Below are 24,222 nucleotides of genomic sequence, written 5' to 3' on the forward strand. Positions count from 1 at the left end.
GAACATTTATTGTAAAATGTGAATTTATTTTGAGGTAATAACTGAACAAACTGAATTTGAAGATGATGCATACTAAATATAACCCATAACTAAGGAAGAAACAAGTACACTGCAAGTTTTAGGGTTACCTGCAAATTAAGATAAAATTCTCACAACTTTTAAGCAAAGTTCGTAAAAATATCAGGTACAAGAACCTACAATTTTTCAATTTTTTAAAAAAAATGTACCATTTACATTACAGATTTGTAGCATCTTCATTGAATCTGTCAATACTGTTTAAAAACTATGAAGAAATACAAACACTTAATATTTAAATATTAATTACATCTATAGTTATTAAGCAAGACCTTCACATCCACATACATGTACATGTAATTACTCTCCTTAAAGTAGTGTTTTCCTAGTTTAATACAACCATATTGAAAAAATGTAAATGTGTTTACAAAGAGGTAGGCTTGATAAATTAAGATTTCTGTTGTTTTTGGTTTGGTTTTCTTTGACAAACCAGCTGTACTAATTCAAATATCATATTGACATTATATTATTACTATAAAGTTTGGAAGACCATATAAAGTTGTATTCAGCTACAAATAGTAAAATACCATTTCCTTCAATTCCCTGACTCTGTTATTTTCAACAACCTTCAGTAAAAATTTCAAAACATATTATTCAATGATCCCTATCAATATACAGTGGATAATAAAAATATCAGGATTTGCAGTTTGTACCAAATACAATAGCACCATATGAAATACGAACATTCAAAACTTGTGTACAAGGCCAACATACATACATTTGACAAGTTGTATAATGAAGAAGGTGAAAATGAGAAGCTAGTATAACAAAATCAAATATTAATTATAGCAATTATCTATTGATCATTTATTTAAAATATGAAAATTAAAGATGAATTGAGAGATTTCTAGTCCAATTGACCTAAAACTTGGTGTATAAAGCACATGACAACCCCTGTGTATTATGTCAGATCAAGAGAAAGGTATATGGATACACTTTGATGTACTACAAAAAATGTACCTGTATTATGCCCTATATTAAAGCTTTAACCTTCGTTCTCTGGTAAAATTCTCAATTCTTTCCGCTACCTCTGAGCGTAACATACTTTTTCTTTAAAACAAAGGAAAAAGTTTTCAGTAATGTGTAATGAGAAATTAAGAATATGTTATATTTGTCTTAAGATTCTGTTCATCTTGAATAAAGAATAATGACACACGTAAATGTAAACAGTTGTTCTTAAGCAGCAGTAACATCACAGTTATAATGTATGAGCATTATGTATAAACCATGCTATAAAATGAGAGACATAAAAACGTCTAGAACACATGCGACTATTACAAATTTTACCATAAAAATATGTGAATACATATAGGACATAAGTACAAACATACAGTCATTCACTTTACAATAAAATGGGACATGACTGTTTACCTAGTTCTAATTAATACAAAATCTTCACAAGACTGAAACAGTACTTGTGGCTAACACATCCCTGCTAATATAATATATACCTTGGCAAACTTATGCAGGTCAGATATATAAAACACCTGTACAAATCATTTCCAACTTGGAATAAATTTAAATAAAAAGCTATAATATACACTATAAAAAAACATGACACATTTGTCCATCTCACTGGGTCTATACTGTATATAAGCCTGGTATTGATCATAACATAAATCTGAACCTTAGTCAGTATTATACCTTTAAGTAGCAATGTACCATAAATTAAGTGGAAAATGTCCCATGAATTTTAAAACATAGTCAATCACACTCACAACTGTCTAAAACAATACCACCACATTTCCTTTTCATGTTTGGATTGAAAGATTGATACATAAAGACTGGTATCACAGATTATATATAACTTACAATAATGCTGACCATATATCTCTTATATAAATGTAATACCGATACTCCTCCACTTTAGATTACATGCAAAATTTGATCCCTATCTATAATCCATAGATTTCTTTCCAGCCCTGTTACAAGTCTGACAGTGACATGTCTACATGTATATTAACCCTAGGTCTTGCAGTTATAATACTCTGTGGCTTTATCGTTTATGGCTTGTAGATACTCGGCCATTCGTCGATTTAGTTCATCTATATCTGTGGAAAGTTTGTTTAGTCTCTTTTCATTGGTATCAAAGTTCTGCTGCATTTCTGAAAAAAAATCTGCCTGTTTTTAATACTGCTTTGGATCTTTCAAGACCATGCAACATTTTCTTCAAATGCTAAGATGCTAACATTATATGTGTCTTCATTTGAATTTGTTTGTTATTTATTTATATTGACATCAACATAAATTAACATTAAAAATACATGTTTATCAAGAATTAAAAGTCAAGTTTTGAAATGAACTTTTCATTAAGATGAATTCAACTCATATCTTCTCATAAATACTTACCGGCTAAATTCTTTAATTTGGCAGTTGTATCTAAGGCAAGTTTATCTGCCCTTTTCTTGAGAATCTCAGCTCGTGACTGAGCTTGAGTTGTGAGATTATATCTGGAGTTCAGATTTTGAGCAGTGTCATTATACTTGGTCTGCAATTTGTTGGCAGCCTGAAAAGAAATGGAGATTTCTTCACATGTCCACAAAAATTTAACATCAAAATGAAAATATTTTCTTTATTATTTTGCAGAGGTCTCTGATAAGATTAGCTGTGATGGTACAAATGTATGAAAAGTTAGCAAGAAAACAGAACTTGTACATATTTTCTCTTTTTTTGGGGGGGGGGGGAGAGAGTTGGTTGGTGATAGGGTTAAGTTCATTTACTTCACATGTCTGCAGTTTTCATCAAACTAAATTAAACTTGTACATGTTGTAGATGGGAAGTTTATAGAATAGAATGATCTGATTTTCCTCGTTCCTTTACTGACCTCCTCTGTTTTCTGGGCCAGTCTCTTGGCCTCCTGGGCCGCCCTCTCGGCGTTGGACACTTTCTGCTCGTTCTCTATGTACCTCCCCTGTAGGTCCCTCAGTCTCTCCCTCAGGGCCCCCAGTAACGCCAGGGACTGGTTAGACTTGTCTGTGGCGGCCGCCGTCTCCGACTCAATCTATAACACAACAATCAACAGATATCATTGTTCATTATCTTATTTACATGTACAATGCAATATCCCCTTCACTTGAACATTGTATGTGCATTACTGGAATGCTAAATTAAAATATCAAAGTAAACGTAAATATCTGTACTTTTTTTCATTATATATATATATATGCACTGCCCAGTATGCTCTCCCCTTACCTGTGTGAGGTACTGCTCTGCGTCCAGTATGTCTATGTCGGCCTGACTGATGGCCTTCTGAGCTGCCTCCTGGGCAGATGTGGCCCCCTTCAGATTCGCCTGAACATCCTCTGCCTTCTCCAAAATGGATTTGGCATCAGCCCTGTATGAAAGTAAATGTAACCATTTATAATGCAGATATCACTATTGCAAATAATTTTACTTTTTATGCTGATGTAAGAAACATAACTAGAGCTATCAATCATCTTTGGGTTGTAGGATTTACATTTATTTCCTTATGTATAATAAAACTCTATATTGACAAACACACTGAAGATTCTGACTTACTCAGCCTTTTCAGCTCTGTCTTTTAGACCCTTGGCCCTGGCCAGATCACTGCTGGTCTCTGCTAGAATATCATCAATATTCTGGAGCCCCTGTATGGTGACATTAATCTTCTGAGCCAAATCCATAATCTGCTCCGGGGTCAAAGAAATACTCATTGCCAGCACTTCCTCTGCGATCTGTTATAAAAATAAAGTAAGGGATATTGATGTTATCAACACTTCTTGTAGGATGAAGACAATTACAACTGCAATCTATATCAAAATGTACATACACCTCAACATTCAAGAACATGTTAATACACCAAATGAAAAAGTATGACTATATGTTCCATAAATTCAAAGTCAATAAAGCTGAAAAAATAAAGGCACATATGTAAATTATTCCTGCTGTCAACCTACCTGTTTGATATCATCAGGAGTGGCGCCATCTGCTGACAGGAAGCCAGAGATCCTGACAAACAGATCCTGAAGAGCGGTACGAGCGAATTCGGTCTCGTTTTTAACTTTGAGGGCTTCATTGTAAGCCATCTGGGCCTCATCTCTCCCCATCTCTGCTCCTCTCTGGGAATTCTGCAGCTGTAAAGCAATAGAAACCTCATTACAATCTTTTATCTGTAATGTAGACTACAGAATTCCGTAATTTAACAGTAACCAAAATGTGTCATATCTGAACACTTTTTGTGCATTCTTGTCCTTCAGATTTATGCCCCCCACAAAGTAAGTTTGAATTTTTATGTATTCTTCATTTTTTGAAATAAGCTACACTTATGATTATTTGGTTAAGTCATACAAAGCATAAGGATCCGAGTACATCAATACAAGTACGCTGTATGTTTAAAAGTAACTATCTTCCTTCAAGCTCTAACCTTCTGTAGGAGATCGGTGGCATTCCTCTCCTTGATGGTCAGTAGTTCCTCCGCTTTCCGTGCGAGGTCCAGGGCATTCTCCGCTTTCTTCACAGCTCCATTCTCACAGCTCTCTTCTCCACCACAAACACCACATCCACCTCCCCCACACACAGGGTGACACGGCTCGCCACGCTTGTCACATACCTATAACAAAAGATTTACAACATCATCAGTATCTTCATAGGTGCTTTAAAAATGATATCATAGAAAATGTCATTTTTCTTGACAAATCCTGAATCCCGACATCAAATTCAAACCTTGATGTCTTCTTTCATCAGAAATGGTGCAAAAAACTAATAGTCTCTTTACATTAAATCAAACATGTGATGCTTAAAAATGCATTTAATCCATAAACCAAAAATATCAAGTAGGTTTTGTACCATTTCATTGATGTCGGCTATTTTATTCCCGAGGCCTGAGATCTGGTTGTTGATTTCGTTGAGATTTTCCTCGTTCACCTTGACCTTTCTCTCAAACTCGGCATGCTGAGTGTTAATCATGTTCTCTACTTCCAGTCGGATTTTCTCAGACTGGTCCAGAATTCCGTCTGTAGCATTCACTTTCCTTTGGGCGGCCATGGACACTTCTTGTGCTTTCTTTGTTAAGTTATAGGCACCTAAAACATCAAACATAAAATATTGAAGGGTCCATCCTTGCAAGTTACCTCCACTTTCCTAAAAAGAGCTTCATGTGGTCAAAAACTTCAATATTTCATTACATTTAAGGTACAGTGTGTTTCAGACTTGATGTCAAGCCTTAATTACAGGAGTCTAGATTTTATTGATCCTGAATGTCATAATTCAAACTAATTTGAATCTTCACAACTTAAGGATGCTTGCTTATTAATTTGCCTAATTTATAAAGATTTAAAAGCTTCTGATTTATCTATGCATAATGCAATTTGGGACAAGTGCTTCCTTCAGCCCTTACCCTCTACATCCTGGGCCTGTACATTGGTGGCGTTCTTCTTGAGGTTTTCTATTTTCACTTTCAGTTTGTCGACTCCCAGCTGTAGGGCCTTAATATCGTTGTTACTCTGTCGGATGCTGTCAGATCTCATGTTTATTTCCACCTCAGTTCTCTCCAAGTCACTGTAGCTTATATTCAAGGATTCCCTTCAAAAAAATCAAATTTTTCATGGAGATGAATATTTTAGTATAAATTAAACTTAAACAATACATGTATGAAACTAAATGAAACAAATGTTTGATAATACCTTGTAAAAATTTTTAGAAGGAAAAGTTTGTAAAAATTTTTTAAAGAGAATAATTATGGCGAAATTTATCATTACAACTATTGTAAAGCATTCTAACAAAAAAAACCTTTAGTTTTTGCAAAAACCTATGACATCAGAGAAATCTTTGAAAATAACTGTAAGATCTCAGCACAGTAGTTTTAAGCTGTTGATGACATAAATAACTAAATGTGATTCTTTTATGATAAAGTGAATTTTTCTCAGGGGCAGAAAGTATCCAAAATGTGAAAATTCAGCTTTAATACAGTGTATTTCCTAGACTTTTAAGATCACTACTTATATAACATATTCAGTATATTTATCTGAAGCTGTGAACCTGAGCTGCTTGAGGTTCCTTTCGATGTCCTTGATGTCGTTGGATGACACGTTAGCGTTACGGATGATGTCCCGGATTTCCTGAATGTTGTTCTCCATCTCCATAAACTCTTTCTCGAAGGCTTTCTCTACTCCAGTGGCTTTGATCTTCAGGGCTTCATTGACCAAATACTGGGTCTGGCCTTAAAATGAAAAGTCATCATATTAAATGTTATAATAATACACTAAATGCCTAACTATTCTACGAATAGTGGCCTCGTTTTTTTTTTAAAACAGATTATACATACATTAAACTACTGTAGATCACTTAATTTTCGTGACACCTTATTTTTGCGAGATAGTCATTGACTCTTTATTAGCGAAACAAAATTTTCACGAATTGTGGTCATTGCTCTATATAATCTTAAGGAATTCTATTATGTATACGCGAGAATGAAATTTTCGCGAGCATATCATCTCGCGTTATTACGTGAAAATAAAGTCCTCGCTAATAAAAAGTGATTTACAGTAAATATGGCATTGTTCTCTTTTTTTTGTGCCCCAACCTTGTACAGAAGTCATAATTTACATAATTTACACAAATCTGAATCTGCACTACAAGATCTTTACAAAGCAATATCACTAAAATGCAATTCTTTATAAGGTTTTCGCAGAAGTTTCAATATTTATTCCCTTAGCAAACCTAACTCCTGAATCCAATATTTAAAGAAATCTGAATGTACACTACATATGAAGGATGTTTGCAAAACTACCTGACTTATTATGGCCCTGCTTTTTTTTTTTTTTAGGGAGAAAGAGTATTTTGAAGATAATTCTTCCACATTCCTTTGACTTGCTTTTGCTGTTACTACATCCTAACCAAAGGGCCATAAATTGAACAAACTTGAATTCAATTTACCATTTTATGAATTTTTTCAAAAGCTTACAAATCTTTGATAGACACTTGAACAATGGGCTCAGATGAGGCAAAAAAGTAAACAGTAAATCAATACCTCTGAGATCTCTGATGACTCGGTCCCAGTTGTCAAAGCACTCCCCACAGGGTTTACAGTTAGGGAGTTCTCCAGTGGTACCTCTGTCACAGCGATCACACTTATAGCCGCTTATACCAGTCAGACACACACACTGACCGGTACGACGGTCACACTGCATGTCAGCAGACCCCTGACCATTACAATCACAGGCTGCAAATAACATGGAAAGTATTAATAACTTAACCATAACATTTATTGTCACATCATTGATAACATACACATGTATCTACTGAAAGTTACACATTTTAATTCATATTATATTTTTTATTTTGTTTTACTTAAACTATTATAAATTTGGAACAAATACAAATTCTCCTCAGCTTACTCATCTATTGCTTTGTTATGTACCTGTACACTGGACTTCAGGGTCGCCCCAGTAGAGATCCTCACACTGGCTACAGTCTCTGCCTCCCCTCCCTGACTGACACGAACAATGGCCATCAAACTGGAAAAACAAAATGGGTTTTATTTAACCATTTCATCCTTGGATTTTTTAATTCTAGAATCTTCAGTAATCACAATTTCCAAGAGGACCTTCAGCAATCTTTCATGAAAAAAACTCTAAAAAAAAAATTTTACAGGTCTCATCAATTGTCATTACTTAAGATTTTCCTTTACCTGATTACAGGTGATTCCCAATGATCCCTCAGGGTCGCACCCACAGGCTGAGCAGCCCTCCCCACTGGTAATGTTCCAGTACCCGGGCAGACAGGCATCACACCTCAGTCCTGTCACATGAGGCAGACACGGACACTGACTGGTCTCTCTGTCACAGGGTCCAGCAGAGCTGTCCGTACCATACTGGTCACACACACACTCTGGAAAAATCAGCAAAAATTTATACCTGACTGCACTGATGATTAATTTCAGTTTAAAATATATTTTATTCATTGAATTGGATTGAACAGCAGACATAAATTAATTATGATTAACTTTGGTTTACACCTTAGCTTACAACTCATTTATATCATATGAAATCAAACAAACCATCACTTTGGATATTCTGTGAACAAAGGCAATACAGCTTTATGAACTACAGACAGATGACAGAGCTTTAGCACTTACCCACACAGCTCTGGGTGGTGGCATCCCCATAGTACCCTGGCCTACACTTCTCACAGTTAAACCCCTCCGTGTTAAAAAGACACTTCAGACACTCCCCAGAGGACGTATCACAGCTGCCATCCACGTCAGGGTCTATATTGTTATTACACACACACGGCTCACAGGTACTGTTGGCTATCAGGGGGTTTCCAAAGTAGTTCTCACTGCATGTGTCACAGTTAGGACCTATGGCAGGATAAATTCACCACAGGGTGAGTTCAACTTAATAAAAACTTGCTTTGTACATTAGTTTCAAAATTTCAATTACTGAACATTTAGAGCACACAATTATGTTTGTATCTGTATTAGGATATATTTACCTTGGTAGCCAGGTAGACAGTTACAGACAATGACCCCCCGTCTGGGGTCCTCCTCACAGGAGTCAGCGTGCTGGGTCTGACTGGTGGGACCCCCGGGACACATACAGGGGCGGCAAGGCTTCCTGATGTAACTTCTGGGATCACCATAGTAACCAGCATCACATCTATGGAAATAAATTATGATATAAGAATCTTTACATGAAGCAAGTTAAATGTTTAAATTTTTTAACTTAAAAGCTCAAACAGCATTGCATAAGCAATACATATATAGACAACAAGAGACACTATATTAATGTTTATAGTATATAAATCCCTACCGTTCACAATGTTCTCCAGCAGTGAAGTTCAGACATCCGATACATTTTCCGGTCAGATCGTCACAGATTTCTGCGTTTCCATTACAGTCACACTGTCGACACTGAGGGAACCCCCAGTATCCGGGCTCACACTGACTGCAGTCCCGGGATCCCACATTATAGATACACAGACACTGTCCTGTCTGGGCGTCACACAGGTTGTCACGAGATCCGTACTCATGGCAATTACAGGCTGGTAATCAAAATTAATTATCATGTAAATATGTACACATTTAGAAGAAAAAACAAATCATGACATATCTTAACAATTATATTGTTATGGGTTCTCAATTACATTGTATAACATAATGTATAACAGGTTACAAACTCTAAAATTCTAATTACCAGAACAGCCCGCAGGTCCAAAGTTGTAGGTACCCGGGGCGCAGCGGTCACACTTCCTGCCGACGACATTAGGTTTACACAGACACTGTCCACCGGCTGGTTCGCACTCTGAGTTTAATGAACCAGTGGGATCACACTCGCAGGCTGTGATAAAGAAATCAACATCATTTTCACAACCACTACAGTCTCTCTCTTTATTTCTACATTAACTTAAGATTAATTTGGACTAAATAAGAGCAATTTTTAATGAAAGTAAGAATTTTAAATTTCAAGTTTAACTTACGCAGAGCTCGATGCAGCATGCTTGTGCTGATGCTGAAAGTCAGTTTTTTACAGAAGTCTGAGTAATTAGGTCGGTATGGTGATAGCTGCTTCTCGCGACACTGGTAACGGATAAACTGGTTCTTCATGAAGTTCAAATACCCAAACACTTGGAAAATAGGAATGCTGTCTGTGGCAGGAACCAGCACAATCTGTAAAGAACAAGGCACGTTTTAGTGATAAACAAACTTAGACTCAATGGATTTGATTCAGGTTTTTATAGTTGCTTATGTTTGATTTCCCTTCTAAAAAATTTACTGAAAAAAGTTATATAACTAAGCAGAAACCCAAGCTTACTGAGTCGATGAGGGCTGTAGCGTCTGGTGTGGATAATCCAGACTTATAACGACGGAAGTCCAGACGGATTCTGTAGTTTGTATTCGGCTCCAGACAGGCCGAGGGGACAACCTCTACATACCGTGCTCCTATAAAAAATTATATTTAATTTGTGCAGGTCTACTTTCAAAACAAATTAATTTTTTCAGTGGTTTAATACTGATATTGTGCCAATATTAATCAAGCCCTAATACTAATTATTCCAACTTAATTCCTTCCAACAGACCTGGGTTAAGTGTGGTGCTTTTCTCATCATCTCTAGGCACATGATTGGCACAGGGTCCATTCTCCTCAGGGATTTTGTCACGACGGATCGTTACCAACACTTCATCCCATACCTCAGGCATCTGTATCAAATACAGTACAAAACTAGGTCAAAAGTACCGTAAATCTGGAAATTTTTACGTCAATTTTATTTTGCGAGTTCGGGTCAAATTGCTGTTGATTAATTTTTATGTCTCAAAATTTTGCGAATGACCAATGCTTTGTTTACATTTTCTCATAGCTAATTTATTTTTAAGAAAAATATTTTTGCGAATGCAATGAAATCGAAAATTTGCTAAAAATTTCCAGATTTACGGTATGACATGCTATGAAACATCAGAGAAAATTGTTAGCTAACATTGGAAATTTGATGAGTATTATTTACCAATACTTACCTGAACTTCTGAGAGCAAATGACAATGAAAGAAATTATCAATACAGATCTTACAGTACATAAGTTACATCCATCCAAAAGATGGAGTATTTATTATCCTATTACACACATACACTGAGTGTTCTGAATGGAGTTACCTACCCTTAGATCATATCGGATGACTATGTCGTAGTTAGTGGGGAACTCTATGTCGCTGACGTTAAACTCCAGACTGTCCCCCTCCCTGATCAACATGTACCCCGGGCCGGTCCACGGCTGATAACCATCAGGGTAGGGCTCCTGGATGTACTGACGCACTTGCTGTTGCAATGAAACAAAAAAAGTTCATAAGAAAGTTCAAATAATGAAAAGTTACTAAATAAGAATATTCTGTTTAGAATCTTTAATTTTTACTGATAACAATGATTAATCTCCTAGATTGCTTTGTTATTTCACTCTCGGTAAAACTTGTTTGAGAAACAGATGGGTTCTTCTCAATTCATTTTTTTAATGCAAAATATGACAATGCCATAGAAAACAGTAGGATTTTTCCACGTTTCTGAATTCAAAATGCCTTTTTCCACTTACTCCAAATCCTTTGGCTAACTCAGCTTCATATCGTAGATAATCCAACATAGCATAGTAATACCCAGGGCGGGGCTGGTCGCACTGTTTACCAATGATGTTAGGTTTACAGGTACAAACTCCAGTCACCTGATCACACTCCTCACTGATAGACCCGCCCACATCACAGTCACAGGGGGTACACCCAGTGTCAATATCACTCAACCCATAAAACCCAAGCTGAAAAAAATTTACAGCAATTTTATTAAAAGATAAAATCAAAAGTAAGAATTCTTGAATGCTACATAAAGGAAAATAACAACATTTTCAATATTTTAATTTTTTTAAGATTTCAATTTTTGACTATAAAAGGTTTGACTTACATGGCAGGTATCACACCTATCTCCTGTCACATAACGTTTACACAGACACATTCCACTATCCTTGTCACAGGAGGAGTTAGTCACGGTACCAATCATACTGCAGTCACATGCTAAAGAAACAAATATCAAAATTTAGAAATACAGTATCTGTAAATGTTATTTCTGTATAAAACAACGGCATAAATTTTTAGATGACTTCTTCTGTATAAAACATGGGCATAAATTTTTAGATGACTTCTTCTGTATGAAACATGGGCATAAATATTTAGATGACTTCTTCTGTATAAAACATGGGCATAAATTTTTAGATGACTTCCTACCCTGACACCCCTGTGGATTGGCCTCGTTAAGGTTGTAGAAGCCATCTTTACACGTGTCACAGCGCTTGCCCTCCACATGCTCCCTACAATGACACCTCCCGGCCACCAGACCGTTAGCCTCGTCTGAGTGGTCGTCACAACGCCCCCCAAACATAGATCCCGAGGGGTCACAGTCACAGGCTGAAAGATATAGAAATATGATAAGTACTTTAAAAACGTACATCTCAGATATTATTGTAAAAGATGGAACCAAGGTTTGACTTACAGACGAACACATTAACTCTAAAAAAAAAAATTCAGTTCTAAGTACATTTACAATTGATTTGAAAAGTTAATATGTGGTCTTATAGTTGTGGAGTGTTACATTTACATATGGTTGAGGAGTACTACATTTACAAATGGTTGAGAAGTGTTACATTTACATATGGTTGAGTGTCACATTTACATATGGCTGAAGAGTGTTACATTTACAATTGGTTGAAGTGTTACATTTACAATTACATTTACAATTGGTCAAAGTTTTCCATTTACAGATGGTTATGTTACACTTACAGATTGTTGAGAAGTGTTACACTTTTGCTCACAGATGGTTGAGATATTACACATGTAATATATTTACAGAGGACTGAATTATGCAACACTTATATTTACAGATGGTGGAGTTATATTACACTTACGTTTACAGATGGTGGAGTTATGTTATACTTACGTTTACAGATGGTGGAGCTGCGGATGTCCTGGAAGGGGTCCTGGTAAAACATGTCCCTACACTGCTGACAGTTCCTCCCCATCGTGTTATGTTGACAGTCCAGACACACCCCTCCACTGATCCCCCCATTGTACTCATACACAGCAGGGTCAAACTTACACTTGTCTGAGTGACCATTACAATTACATTCTGAAAACAGAGGTTTTGTGATTATATTTGAACTGCTGTGGTATCATCCATCCCTACTTATACAAGTTTCGATCCAAGAAAAAAATCTTTTACATCACAATTTTTTTTTAAATGTGTTACAATTGAGGGTTTTTTTTTACCATGAAAAGTATTCTTTGTTAATAGCAAAATTTTTGCATAACATACAATACAATGCATGTATACAGTGAATATTGTGAAGGAGAATTAATACATTTGAATATTATCATTTTATAAAATCTTCTCCTACATACTTTTACAAGCATTAGGAGAGTCCCTCCTGGCAGGTCTCCAGGGGAGGTCATTATAAAAGTCCTGACACTGCTCACAGTTACGTCCCTTGGTGTTGTGTGTACAGACACACTGGCCATGAACCTAAACGCACAGAAAAGTAATATATCATTTAAATTATATATATAAAAATTCAGTTTTCAAATTTGAGTCATGAAATACTGTGATTGTCTGTAAAAAAATTCTGTACATGTAACTTGAAAGTGAACTGTGCATTCTTCATATGAATTCAGTAACTCCGCCATCAAAGGTAGCATTCAAATTGTGTAAATTGTACAAAATATAAGGATTTGATGAATTTTCAGCTTAATTTTTTCTTTTGGTGACTTTCGACATCGATTTATTTTTTCAAGCCACTCTATAGTTTCCATCAGATTTATAGATTGCTCATATAACTCACCATGTCGGGTCTGACATTATAGCCACTGACAGGTTCACATCGGGAGGCGTGGCCGTAACAACTACAGCTTCCCCTCACCGTCATGTCGTACATAGAGTAGTAGTATTTATCCTTAATTTCCTGTCTACTGTCCAACAAGGTGTCACCTAGGAAAGAAATGGATGCCACATTTATACACATTCAGACTTTTGAAGTACATGTATATTAATAATGCTGCTTTATTTATAATTTTTACATACATTTAGTACCTTCTACTACATGTAAATGACTAGTATAAATGTTTAAAATTGTGCATATATTTATTTTTGTACATGTTGTATGAGACTCCTCTTTTTCTACAGCATCTCATTAATGATCCATTGCAAAATAAAGGCCATAAATTATTACAGATTTTTGGTGAATTCAAAGCATATATATATATATCAAATACGCATAAAAATACAAATTAAAATATCTTTGAAGACCAACTGCAAGGAATCAGCCAAAATTTGCTGCAAATGCTGACACGCTTATACATGTTATGGTGACCTTTTCAGTATGACATACATGTCTGGCATATCAATTGTACATAGGTTGACAAAACTGTATACACTAACATCTGTGACATTGGAAAGTTAATTAATCCTCATTTCAATTTATTTTTTGTAGTGTTTTTCTTTTAAAAGTCATTCATTTCTAGAAACTTGCCTTCGGCCAAATTGCACCTATTCAAACAAACCGCAAATTTCAATCCGATCGACAATCTTACGTTAACATAAAAAGTTTGTGAAGTGTAGACTTTTGTTTCAATGACCCAGACATTGTTTACCTTCTTAGCTCTGACTGTAGGTGACATGTGCAGATGTACAGGTCAATCCAAACTTTGATCTGCTAGACAGATCTAATACATTAACATTCCACAAAGTCAACAATCCTCCCTATCAACCCACTGGTATTCAATTTTTTATGTACTTTGTCAACTTAACCAAGTTAATGAGATACAAATTTCCATAATATTGTTTTTTGTAGTTAACTTTACCTTAATTTGAAACTATTCTTTTAACTTTTTGAGAGATGCATATTAGCACATTTTTTTCTGTTATCTAAAAAACAGCCATAACTTTTGAACCATGAAACAAGACTTTCGACCAATGAAGCTCTTTTAAATGGCACCAAGCTCAATGACCTTGTGACCTTGACTGTGCTAAAAATATATTTGCATTTTTAGAGACTTTATATTTTTTTCGACCAAAAATAATTTCCACATACACCTTGACTGTGTGTTGATCGCCATAACTTTTGAACCAAACTTCATATTTGGTATGACTTGTTCATTTGTGTGACTGTGACTTAATATCTGCCTCCCCTTTAAAACACATCAACACATAATAATAAAAAACATACATCTGTGTGGATTCAAAGGCTTGTTCATTTTTTCAATATTTTTGTACCCCCTCCCTTTTAAAGCCATCATCCTCAATATAAAAAATTCGTTCAATTTCGTGTCAAGTCAACAACCCCCTGATTTAATAATTGAGAAATTTCAAGGTCTTTATAACAATAAGGTGAAAAAAACCATACAGAGAGTTAATAACAAAAGCCTCCATAGCCATTGATCAAAATAGGGATGGAATATCTAATCAAGTGAAAGAGGTTTGAAAAATTAAAATTTGATGAGTACCAGAATTGGACCTAGAACAGACAACCTATGAGCAGAAATAGATGCAGTGGCATGATTCCCACATGGAACACAAATACATTCCATATTTAGTATATAAAAAATAACAACTTTCAGCTCAAGATCATTGCCATGGCCATGTACTACATGTACTTCTATTTATGGAAGTGGCTTTAACATTAATTACAGCAAAAATTATCTCCTGTCAACCCAGTGAATGAATTCATCAAAACAGATACAAAAGAGATGGTTGATAATCAGGCAGTCACCAGTGGGGTACCTACCCAGTCCATGGAGTTCTGTCAGGTTCACTCTCAGATTAGTCAACTTCAGTAAGTCCTGAACCTTCTCATCATATGGATTCTCTATCCGGATAAACGGTGGAAGGACACGGAATATCACCTACAAAACACATACAACCAACAGTGTTAATTCTCAAATCTTGTCAAGTATATAAAGTTTAGGCTTCAGCATATATAATTCCAAGTCTTCAAAACAATGATACAAATTAATCAAAATAACAATTTTGAAATTCAACCTTCCTATAATGGGATTGAAGTATGCTGCTGCCTTGTATCTAAGTATCTGTCTAAGGCAAAACTATGTTTGCTATGGTCTTGACTTTTGAACCATAGATCAAAATGTATAAAGTTGGGCATATTGTTGCCCATGACCTTAATTGTGTTTCATCACTTTGACTTAAGGTCACAGAGGTATCTCAAATGTCAAGGTCACTTGGCTATGACAGTTTAAGCTGTCACATCAAAAGAAGTTTATAGATTTCTTTATGGGAGTGAACTCAGCATTTTAAAATTATTTTCCTACCTAAATCCTTAACATGCTGAATGTTTATATCATTTGACTCAAGGTCATGTCTAAATGATGAAGGTCACTAGGTAAGGAAATTCTGAAATTCATATTGTCAAGGAAATACCTTTGTATAAGTTTACTGAATTATATTAATCCTTTTACCGAGAAATGGTCATTATGCCATCAAAATCATATTGTAAAGGAGGGTATGATGAATGGTTATGGCTCAGAAAAACACCTAACTGTATTATCTGTTTGTATTTCATGGAATATTATTTCAGTGGAACTATAGCAGCATGTAAGACATCAATCTTATGTAGGTACACATATTACAAATGATAAATCTTTGGAAAATAAAATTTCAATCTTTAAAGTGTTATATTCAGAAAATACCATGCCTTGAATTATACAGTATACCTGTAAGCTTTCAAATCATACCATACCTGTCAGGTTTAATGAAATACTAGATATAAATCCTCGCGACATTCAACAACTAATGTGTTCATTTCAAATAGATATTTACATTTAATTGTGTAATCTATTTAAATGCCACACAATAACTATTCTTTACAAAGTAATGAAAATATAACAATGCTTGTTGAGAAAATAAATATTCATAATTGACATTCCCATGGATTTGGGGGGTTTGATATAATAGTCTGGTCAAAAGAATTTGGATGTGTCATGTTTTGCTAGATGTACATATTATAGCCCCCTGCATTCATTTATTACATAATAATGGGTTTTGGCTCCAATTGCATACCATTGCAGACATCTGGATTTCATCATTAAAACCTGCCAAAAACCTGCTATATCAAGGTCAACATGCACTATATTTAAAACTGTTTATATAACATACAGAAACTCATCAGCATTTATTTACTGGTATAAGCATAAAAAATTATGAAACAGGCTTAAATAGTAGAATTCTGGGTCCATTACAAATCAAATGCTACTCGATCTGTCTGAAGCAAGTACCTATACATTCATTAAATAAGGACAGTTTCTGCCAAAGACATCGGACTATCTGACCTGACCATTTGTACATGCAGTGCCTCAAGTCCGATGGGTCAGTTTTTTCACCGGACTGCAATGTCCTGTTTTGAAGTTTGCTATTTTGACTTGGAGTCATAAATACATTCGTTTTATGAAAAAAATATTGTGCAAATCCAACTACATGTACCTAAATGAGTGTGATAAAAACCACTCAGACAGTAAAATTTACTTGGTTCTGCTTTTTCCACCTGTTTCAATTTCTTACATAATATTTGGGGTTTTACATTTGTTTCTGTTCTGTGTGTTCCACAAGTACATTGGGCTAAATTTCCTAATCCTATGCGACCCAAAAAACTTTACAATGATTGGCACTGTTTAAATGTGCCAGTGTACCAATGTATGTTTAATAGAAACCATTAATTCATCTCATTCAATAAAATGAAAATTACACAGCTCAATTCTCAACTCAATTCAGTTTTAATATTATCTTTGCAGATTAATCTGCAATGGCCAATACTTTGTAATATAAATGTGCAATAACACACATAGGTATAAAAACACAAAGGATGTAAGTCTGACTGGAGGGGAAACTACAGATTAGCCGGCCACTTTAATGATCAAACCAGCAGCTGTAGCTGTTACAGATAAAATGATTGTGTGTGAGAGAGAATGTAAATAGAACCCTCACAACATATACCAATGGGTGGGGCTCCCTCATCACACACAAGTGTGTGTAAACAATCAATAGAAACAGCTTCTACACAGCTTCCAGGAAAAACTCTTATCAGCAGAAAATTCCTTGCTATTTGAAGTGGTTCTTCCACTGAATGAAATCCTTTCTAGTAAAAAAGTAACTGAAACTGAAACTATAGTGAAAACATGTACTGTACATGTTACTGTATATTGGTATTCTTTCACAAACTGCTTTATGAGGTAAAAAAACAAAATCATAGATCTTGTGGAACATTGCCCTTCAAACAATAAGACTAAGAGACAAAGAAAAACCTCTAATATAAATATATAAAGCACGATAGCACCTCAGTAAAAATAACGTACATCGTCGGACGTCCGAAGACATGCCTTTAAAGTCTACTGTGCCATTCAAAGACACCCTTGGCCCTTCTAAATCTATAGCTATTAAATAAACCGTGCACAGAGTAGAAAGAAAGAGACCATCCCACCCCCCACCCCCCACAACACATACATTTTCCATTCCAGTAAATGTCTTTTCTTCATATTCAGTTTATAAAAACTATCAACTTTGTGATTTATAGTGTTGCTTAAGATATGCAACAGACACCTAAAGTGATGAAGCACGAGTTAACCTTCAACATATAGAGTGACAGCTTGTAAGATGACAGTCAGTGGCTGGTGTCCTAAATAACAGTCTGGTTACTGGAAAGTTGTCTCAATCATTCTATGTCAGCAAAGAGGGTTAAGGTATAAATATATATGACCTACATCTAGAAAGAATTTAATACCACTGATAAAACTGAAATACTAGTATTGGAAAACACTTGAACCAAAAACAAACTCAAACATTGTGTGCAATTCCTGTAATTCAAAAGAAAAATTATGCAAAACAACCCAATGTTAATGTATCTTTTACTCTGAAAAACTAATGCATCTCTTGGATTCTATGTCAAAATAGACTAGCAGCTTCTTTTATAGGTCCAAAGTAAAATGGTTATATCTTGTTCAATGCTTGTGTTGTATGTGTACTGTTTCTGATAATTCTGACATTCCACACGGCTTTTTAAGGTCACTGCGAATTTTCTCTTTCTTTATGGCGGAGTGACCCCCGAGGTCTGGTCAGCTGGTGGTCTATATACCTGACACTGAGCTGTTTTACCTGGCAGCAATCAGGTCAAGGTGTATTTTACCTACAAGGTGTTGTTCTTTCACCTGATCATTTGCTCTTAAATGGTCACTTGAATGTCCATGGACGATTTAAATAAACAAGGTTTATCATAATCCAGACCCAAATCTTTCCAAATATTTTAAGTCCTTGTGGTTATAATTTCCCCCACATTGAGGTTGACTTGTGGCTTTGAACCTATTTGTACTTCACAACTTTTGAAGTGTAAATTTTACAATATTTTCAATTTCTTGGCAATATCTAAACTCTCTATCAAGCTCCAATCTTTTTATAAACAAAGAATTTACTTTTCTTTCTGTTAAAGTCTAAGAAATTCCACAGGGAAATTAATATGATCAAGAGATGAAACCTGTAAATTCAAGTTGCAAATATTCTCAAGTCTCTGGTGCTTCAACATGTTCAATATCAGAAAATTTACCCTCAAAGAGAAATGCCACAGATCTGCCCTAGTTTCATAAATCATAATATATATTTCAAAGTTTGGATAACTGTGCCATATGGAGTACAATTACTGCTTTCAAAAGCAAGTCTTTTTTAAATGTTCCTAAATGATTATTAAGGTGAACTGTAATGCAAAAACACAAAATTCTCCACATTTAATCATCCAAACGAGTGTCACTTTGTAAGCCTGTATACCAGCTCTGTGTCTGGTGAAGTGATCCTACGGGTTAATATGTACCCGCCTGTGCCTCCACTGTATAGATAGCCCTGCTCTGATTTACCACTCTCTATTGTCCTGCGGGCCATACGACCTTAAATCACCCTCCAGCTGTGTCCCACAATGCCCACAATCAAAGTCGTCTGCTGGGTACACAAGCCACTCACCTGTCATTTCTGTCAGTTCCTAACTCAATGTTTACCCAAACCCACCCTGCCACTCTTTGATTACCCTTGTTTTACTATCGAGTTTGTTCTGAAGTTATTGAAATGTAAACAGATGTTCAGTCATTCACCCAAACTGATATATATTTCTAAAAAAATATATATATGTGTATGTGTATATGAATTAAAGTAGCCTGCAAAAGCTCATAGATGAAGTTAGAAACTAATCTGAGCTTGGATAATAACCCTAAAATATGTCTGGGTGTCTTCAATTGAAGTTTAATCTTAAGGTCATCTGTGTTCACAATCTATAACTCATTTACATGTTGCATATGAATCTGCTGTCTGCAAAAACCACTAAGGGTAAAGTTCTGTTTTGCATGAAACAAGTTAGAGAAGCCATGCTCCATACCTAAGTATGCGACATTATAATAGGATATCTGTCTAGCAATGCTAAACTTTTATACAATTCACAAATTGAAAATTCAGAAGATCATTTTATTGGAAATTTGAATTTATGGGCTCACTCACTTTTATGAGATTTTTGTAGTTTTACGCTACTTGTGAACCCAATTATTTGATTGATTCAGCTCAGCTCTCCATCAAGCTTTAAAACATATAGGACAAAGTTATCAAAGATTACAAAGTTAAAGATGACTGCATTAGTGAAAATTTCACACAGAATGAATACCTGAAAATTCAATGGATATTTTCATTGTATAAATGGTGTTTTAGTTATAAGTATCCAGTAAATATGGCATCTGAAACATGTTCATGGATGCATTATCTGATTCCTGCATGTTTGGTTCATGCTAGGGTTCCAGATAGAAGACAATGGACCTTTCCTGCTGTACTAACTTTAACCTGACCAATCCTCTGCAATATGGCAAACAAAGCAAAGTTGGTATATACAGAGATGTAGAGAATTCTGAGATGTTATTACTGTTATTGAGGTTCAGGTTCAGCTTTCAAGAAATACTTCATAAGAAGCACCTCAAGAAAGTATACACAAAATTAATCTGTTTGGAAGTGTATGCAGCAAGTTTGGTCTAGTAGGGGCTTCTTTAGATAGATTTATGGAAAATGGACCTGCATGCCTCTAAAACTTAAACCTGATGGCTTTAATACAGTATAAGCATACTGTACACAGGGTTATTTTTGCCACATTATTTTCCCCCTTTCACACTTGCAACCAATATTGCCCCCTTTTAATTTTGCCCAGTCACATTTCTGTTGTAGACATTATACTGTAAGTAGGGCAAAGGTCTAAGCGAAAATAAAATCAGACGTGAGGGTGAAATTTTCCCTACATACAGTAATCTTAACTTGGTCAAGGTGAGCTAAATAAGGACATCTTTCCTTCTAAGTTTGAACTTTTGAGTTATATTATATTTCATTCCTTCAAATTTTGATCATCAAAGAGGGAGGAAATAATTACAAGGGAAAATATTCTAGTGAGAGAAGTTAAGTCACAGGGAACAAGCATAACTTTTTTTTCCCTTACCTGCATGAGTTTTTGAGTAACATTTAACCTTACAACTTTACTCACCTCTCCCTCTGTAGAGGGTACTTCATCAGAATATCGATCATCACAGATCACTTCTGACAAATCTCTGGGTGGCCATCTCCTGACTCCGGGCCACGACTCGTCACACCGCTGGGCAAAATATCGGTACACCTTCCACGTTTTCCCAAAGTCATAAGAACGCTCGATCAACAGAGCTTTTGGTCTGAAGGTCTTAAAAGTCATGATAAGATGAGTGAAATGAAACTCTGCCTCTAAATCCAACTGAATGTAAACCTGCTGCTTGCCGTTTTCTGCCTGCCACCATCGCAGCTTCCTTTCACGGAATGACGACACAATGTTGCCGATCCGATGGCTGTTTCTGTGGTATTCTGACCATGGCTGGCGAGAGTCACATGTAAAACACTTAGTGTCCTCCTCTAAGTGACTGACAATACAGTAGTTCTCTGGCCGTCTCAGACCACACGTGGACGAGGAGGTCAGGTTAGCCTCACGACCTATGAGAAGGTCCCCGGTCGCAGGGTAACAGCTGCCTGTTTCACACCTAGGCTGCCTCTGGGAGTGAGATCCTACAATACATACACAATGTTATAGAAAGGATGATAGGTATCATATAATTATATATGAACAATTTGTTTATTGAAGAATTTTACCAAATATACACCCATATACATGTATCCATGTACAATGGACCTTATATATACAGTAATATTGCATATATACCATAAAATTTTCATGTACATGAAGAGACTTACTGGAAAAATTCATGCACTAGCTAATTAATTCTTTGAAAAAGAGAAAGCAGAAGGGGAATTTATCACCATTTCAAATTGGGCGCTTAAAATTTCCTAATTTGCAAAATAATCTATTGGAAATAATTCTAAAAGCCTTCTCAAATGAAAAACTCAGTCATCAGTTCAGAGAGTGTCACATATGTATAAATCATCAGAATTCTAATTGAATGTACGACATTACAATTACTTTGAGGTAAGTTGTGTGTTATCATGCCACAAAGCAAAGGAATACAGGATAAGGTTAATTCCATCTATTAGATATATACACAATTCACCAACAAAATGAATAGAAACTGCTGTTTAAACTGGAACAGGCTACTGACAGATAAGTTGATGTTACAGGGGTTTCAACCACCTACCCTTACAGAAAAAACTAATAGAAACTTATAAGTGTTTTATAATCCACTTATTAGCAACTTATAAGTCACTTATAAATTTTGAAATTTACTTATAAGTGTACTATAAGTCAAAGTATGTATAAGTGAGGAACGGATTTCGTTAATACTTCACTTATAAGTAAAGATGAGCTACATATCAGTGAATATTTCACTTATAATACCTCACTTATAAGTGAAGATCAGTATGGTATGAGCAAAGTATTTAAGTGTGGACTTAGAATTTTTACCCTATACTAGACTTCTCTCAAGGAGCATTATGGGTATTCAAGGTAGCCAATCAGAAAGTTTGTCTCTGCAGAGATCAGCAACAAGAATTTGAAACCAAGTTTGTGTCTGTGAAAGGATGTTGGAGATTTTAGATTTATTTTGAGTATGCCTTCACATCAGGTACAACAAGTAGGTTCTATTTACATCATCTCTCTATCTTAACTTCCTTTGCCTGAAATTTTGAATCAATTGACTCAGTTGCTTTCAGATTTCATAAATTTGAAGAAGCCTCAAGGTTATTAAATCTTGTTGCCTTTTTGTTCAACATTTTTGTTTGTAAACTGAATTAATATGTTAAGTTTGCATCATCAAAGAAATGTCATATGAAAGTGATTTTTTTTCCATAAAATTTTTACTTGATTATTTCATCTAAAGTGCAGATACATGTGTATATGTAAAAAAATAGATTTGAACATATCATGCAACCCCTGCATGGTTGGAAGTTCTGTTCTAAATTAAGATCTTACAGGTAGTGTTGTACTTCACTTATAAGTCACTTATAGTCACTTATAAGTGACTAATACTTGATAAAGTATGAAGGGTTAATGCTTGAATTATAAGTCACTTATAGTCACTTATAAGTGACTGTACTTGCATAAAGCATAAGTGGCTAATACTGGCTTATAAGTCACTTATAGGTCAAGCAGCTCATTTGCATATAAAATCCTAATGAGTAACATATAAGTCACTTATAAGTTAAATGTATCAGTGAAGTGTAAGTCCAGAATAAACAACTTATAAGTAAAAGAATAAATCACTTATAAGTCACTTATCAGAAATTGTTGTAAGGGTTGTATAAAGTCAGCATTTTGTAAATTTTATGGTCATTATAATGACTTTGATAGCAAATATAACCTATCATTGGGTCATATTTTTGCTGTCAGACTTGTTTCATACTGATTGTTTTAGGCACTATGATTTAGATCTATCTGGTTGTGACCAGCGGACACAGGATGCTGATCCCACCTCTGGAATCTCCAGGGGTCCATGTAATATGCCCCTTCACAGTTTTGTATAGTTTATGGATTTTTATTTAGATTGATCACTCTGCATTATCTTCATCCTTTTCATTATTTTAACCAAAAAAAAAAACCACAAAAATTCTCAACAGTATTAAAAAATGTTGAAATTTTTATTTCATTCTGCTCTTCAAGATTCTTAAGCTTGTGTCACAACATATGCAGCATTACCCCCGTACCTCATAACTCTATATTCTTCACTAAATAGTGGCATCAGGTAACATCCCAGGGAAAAGTGTACATCTTGCCGATAGAAAATTCTGAAATTTAAACCCCGACACTTCTGATTCACTGACTCAGTAAAACAGAACTGGGGTCTCTAGAATTACCGCAGACAGTAATTTGACAGGCCATGTGGTGGTGAATTCCTAACCTGACTGACATACTTATCAGCAAATCTCTAGTTCTCATTACCTATACAATGATTATTCACATTTAATTTAACCTAATGCCTTCTTCAGATTGCTGATTTTCTTTTATTTATGTCCACTAAGCCAATGTGTAGTTTTCCGGGTAGACTGTGTTAGTCATGATTTCTCCTTTTCCAATAAAATCAGAATGAACATGCCTTCAAGTTGACTTTTATGCATTAAATGAAAAGAACATTTGCTGTAAAAGGACCCCATCTGGATTTACTTTCTCAAATTTGCACATTAA

The 24,222-nt window shown here is 35.2% G+C and overlaps 1 protein-coding gene across 2 annotated transcripts in view; it reads right to left on the bottom strand.

Annotated features, from left to right (window-relative positions):
- Positions 1-5: 5 nt before the first annotated feature.
- The window catches only part of LOC134278611 (laminin subunit beta-2-like), a 28,128-nt gene continuing 3,911 nt past the window's right edge, over positions 6-24,222 (bottom strand). The window contains exons 3-31 of one of the 2 annotated variants that reach the window (XM_062760912.1): positions 21,112-21,656; positions 15,340-15,457; positions 13,399-13,544; positions 12,962-13,082; positions 12,501-12,689; positions 11,792-11,971; positions 11,472-11,581; positions 11,113-11,328; positions 10,687-10,845; positions 10,114-10,234; positions 9,849-9,976; positions 9,514-9,703; positions 9,231-9,374; positions 8,847-9,078; positions 8,530-8,693; positions 8,171-8,395; positions 7,724-7,923; positions 7,454-7,550; positions 7,064-7,255; positions 6,073-6,253; positions 5,432-5,616; positions 4,882-5,117; positions 4,460-4,645; positions 3,993-4,169; positions 3,595-3,770; positions 3,268-3,409; positions 2,900-3,076; positions 2,425-2,581; positions 6-2,180 (exon numbers count right to left, since the gene is read on the bottom strand). In XM_062760912.1, coding sequence (XP_062616896.1) covers positions 2,041-2,180; positions 2,425-2,581; positions 2,900-3,076; positions 3,268-3,409; positions 3,595-3,770; positions 3,993-4,169; positions 4,460-4,645; positions 4,882-5,117; positions 5,432-5,616; positions 6,073-6,253; positions 7,064-7,255; positions 7,454-7,550; positions 7,724-7,923; positions 8,171-8,395; positions 8,530-8,693; positions 8,847-9,078; positions 9,231-9,374; positions 9,514-9,703; positions 9,849-9,976; positions 10,114-10,234; positions 10,687-10,845; positions 11,113-11,328; positions 11,472-11,581; positions 11,792-11,971; positions 12,501-12,689; positions 12,962-13,082; positions 13,399-13,544; positions 15,340-15,457; positions 21,112-21,656 — 5,234 coding nt within the window. In that variant the 3' untranslated portion in view covers positions 6-2,040. Of the gene's footprint in view, positions 2,181-2,424; positions 2,582-2,899; positions 3,077-3,267; positions 3,410-3,594; positions 3,771-3,992; positions 4,170-4,459; positions 4,646-4,881; positions 5,118-5,431; positions 5,617-6,072; positions 6,254-7,063; positions 7,256-7,453; positions 7,551-7,723; positions 7,924-8,170; positions 8,396-8,529; positions 8,694-8,846; positions 9,079-9,230; positions 9,375-9,513; positions 9,704-9,848; positions 9,977-10,113; positions 10,235-10,686; positions 10,846-11,112; positions 11,329-11,471; positions 11,582-11,791; positions 11,972-12,468; positions 12,481-12,500; positions 12,690-12,961; positions 13,083-13,398; positions 13,545-15,339; positions 15,458-21,111; positions 21,657-24,222 lie in introns of those variants that run through there. The other variant, XM_062760920.1, reaches the window with a different exon arrangement.

This window comes from Saccostrea cucullata, unplaced genomic scaffold (genome assembly GCF_032062105.1).
Source record: "Saccostrea cucullata isolate Sc308-1 unplaced genomic scaffold, CSIRO_AGI_Scuc_v1 ctg652, whole genome shotgun sequence".
Taxonomy (NCBI): domain Eukaryota; kingdom Metazoa; phylum Mollusca; class Bivalvia; order Ostreida; family Ostreidae; genus Saccostrea; species Saccostrea cuccullata.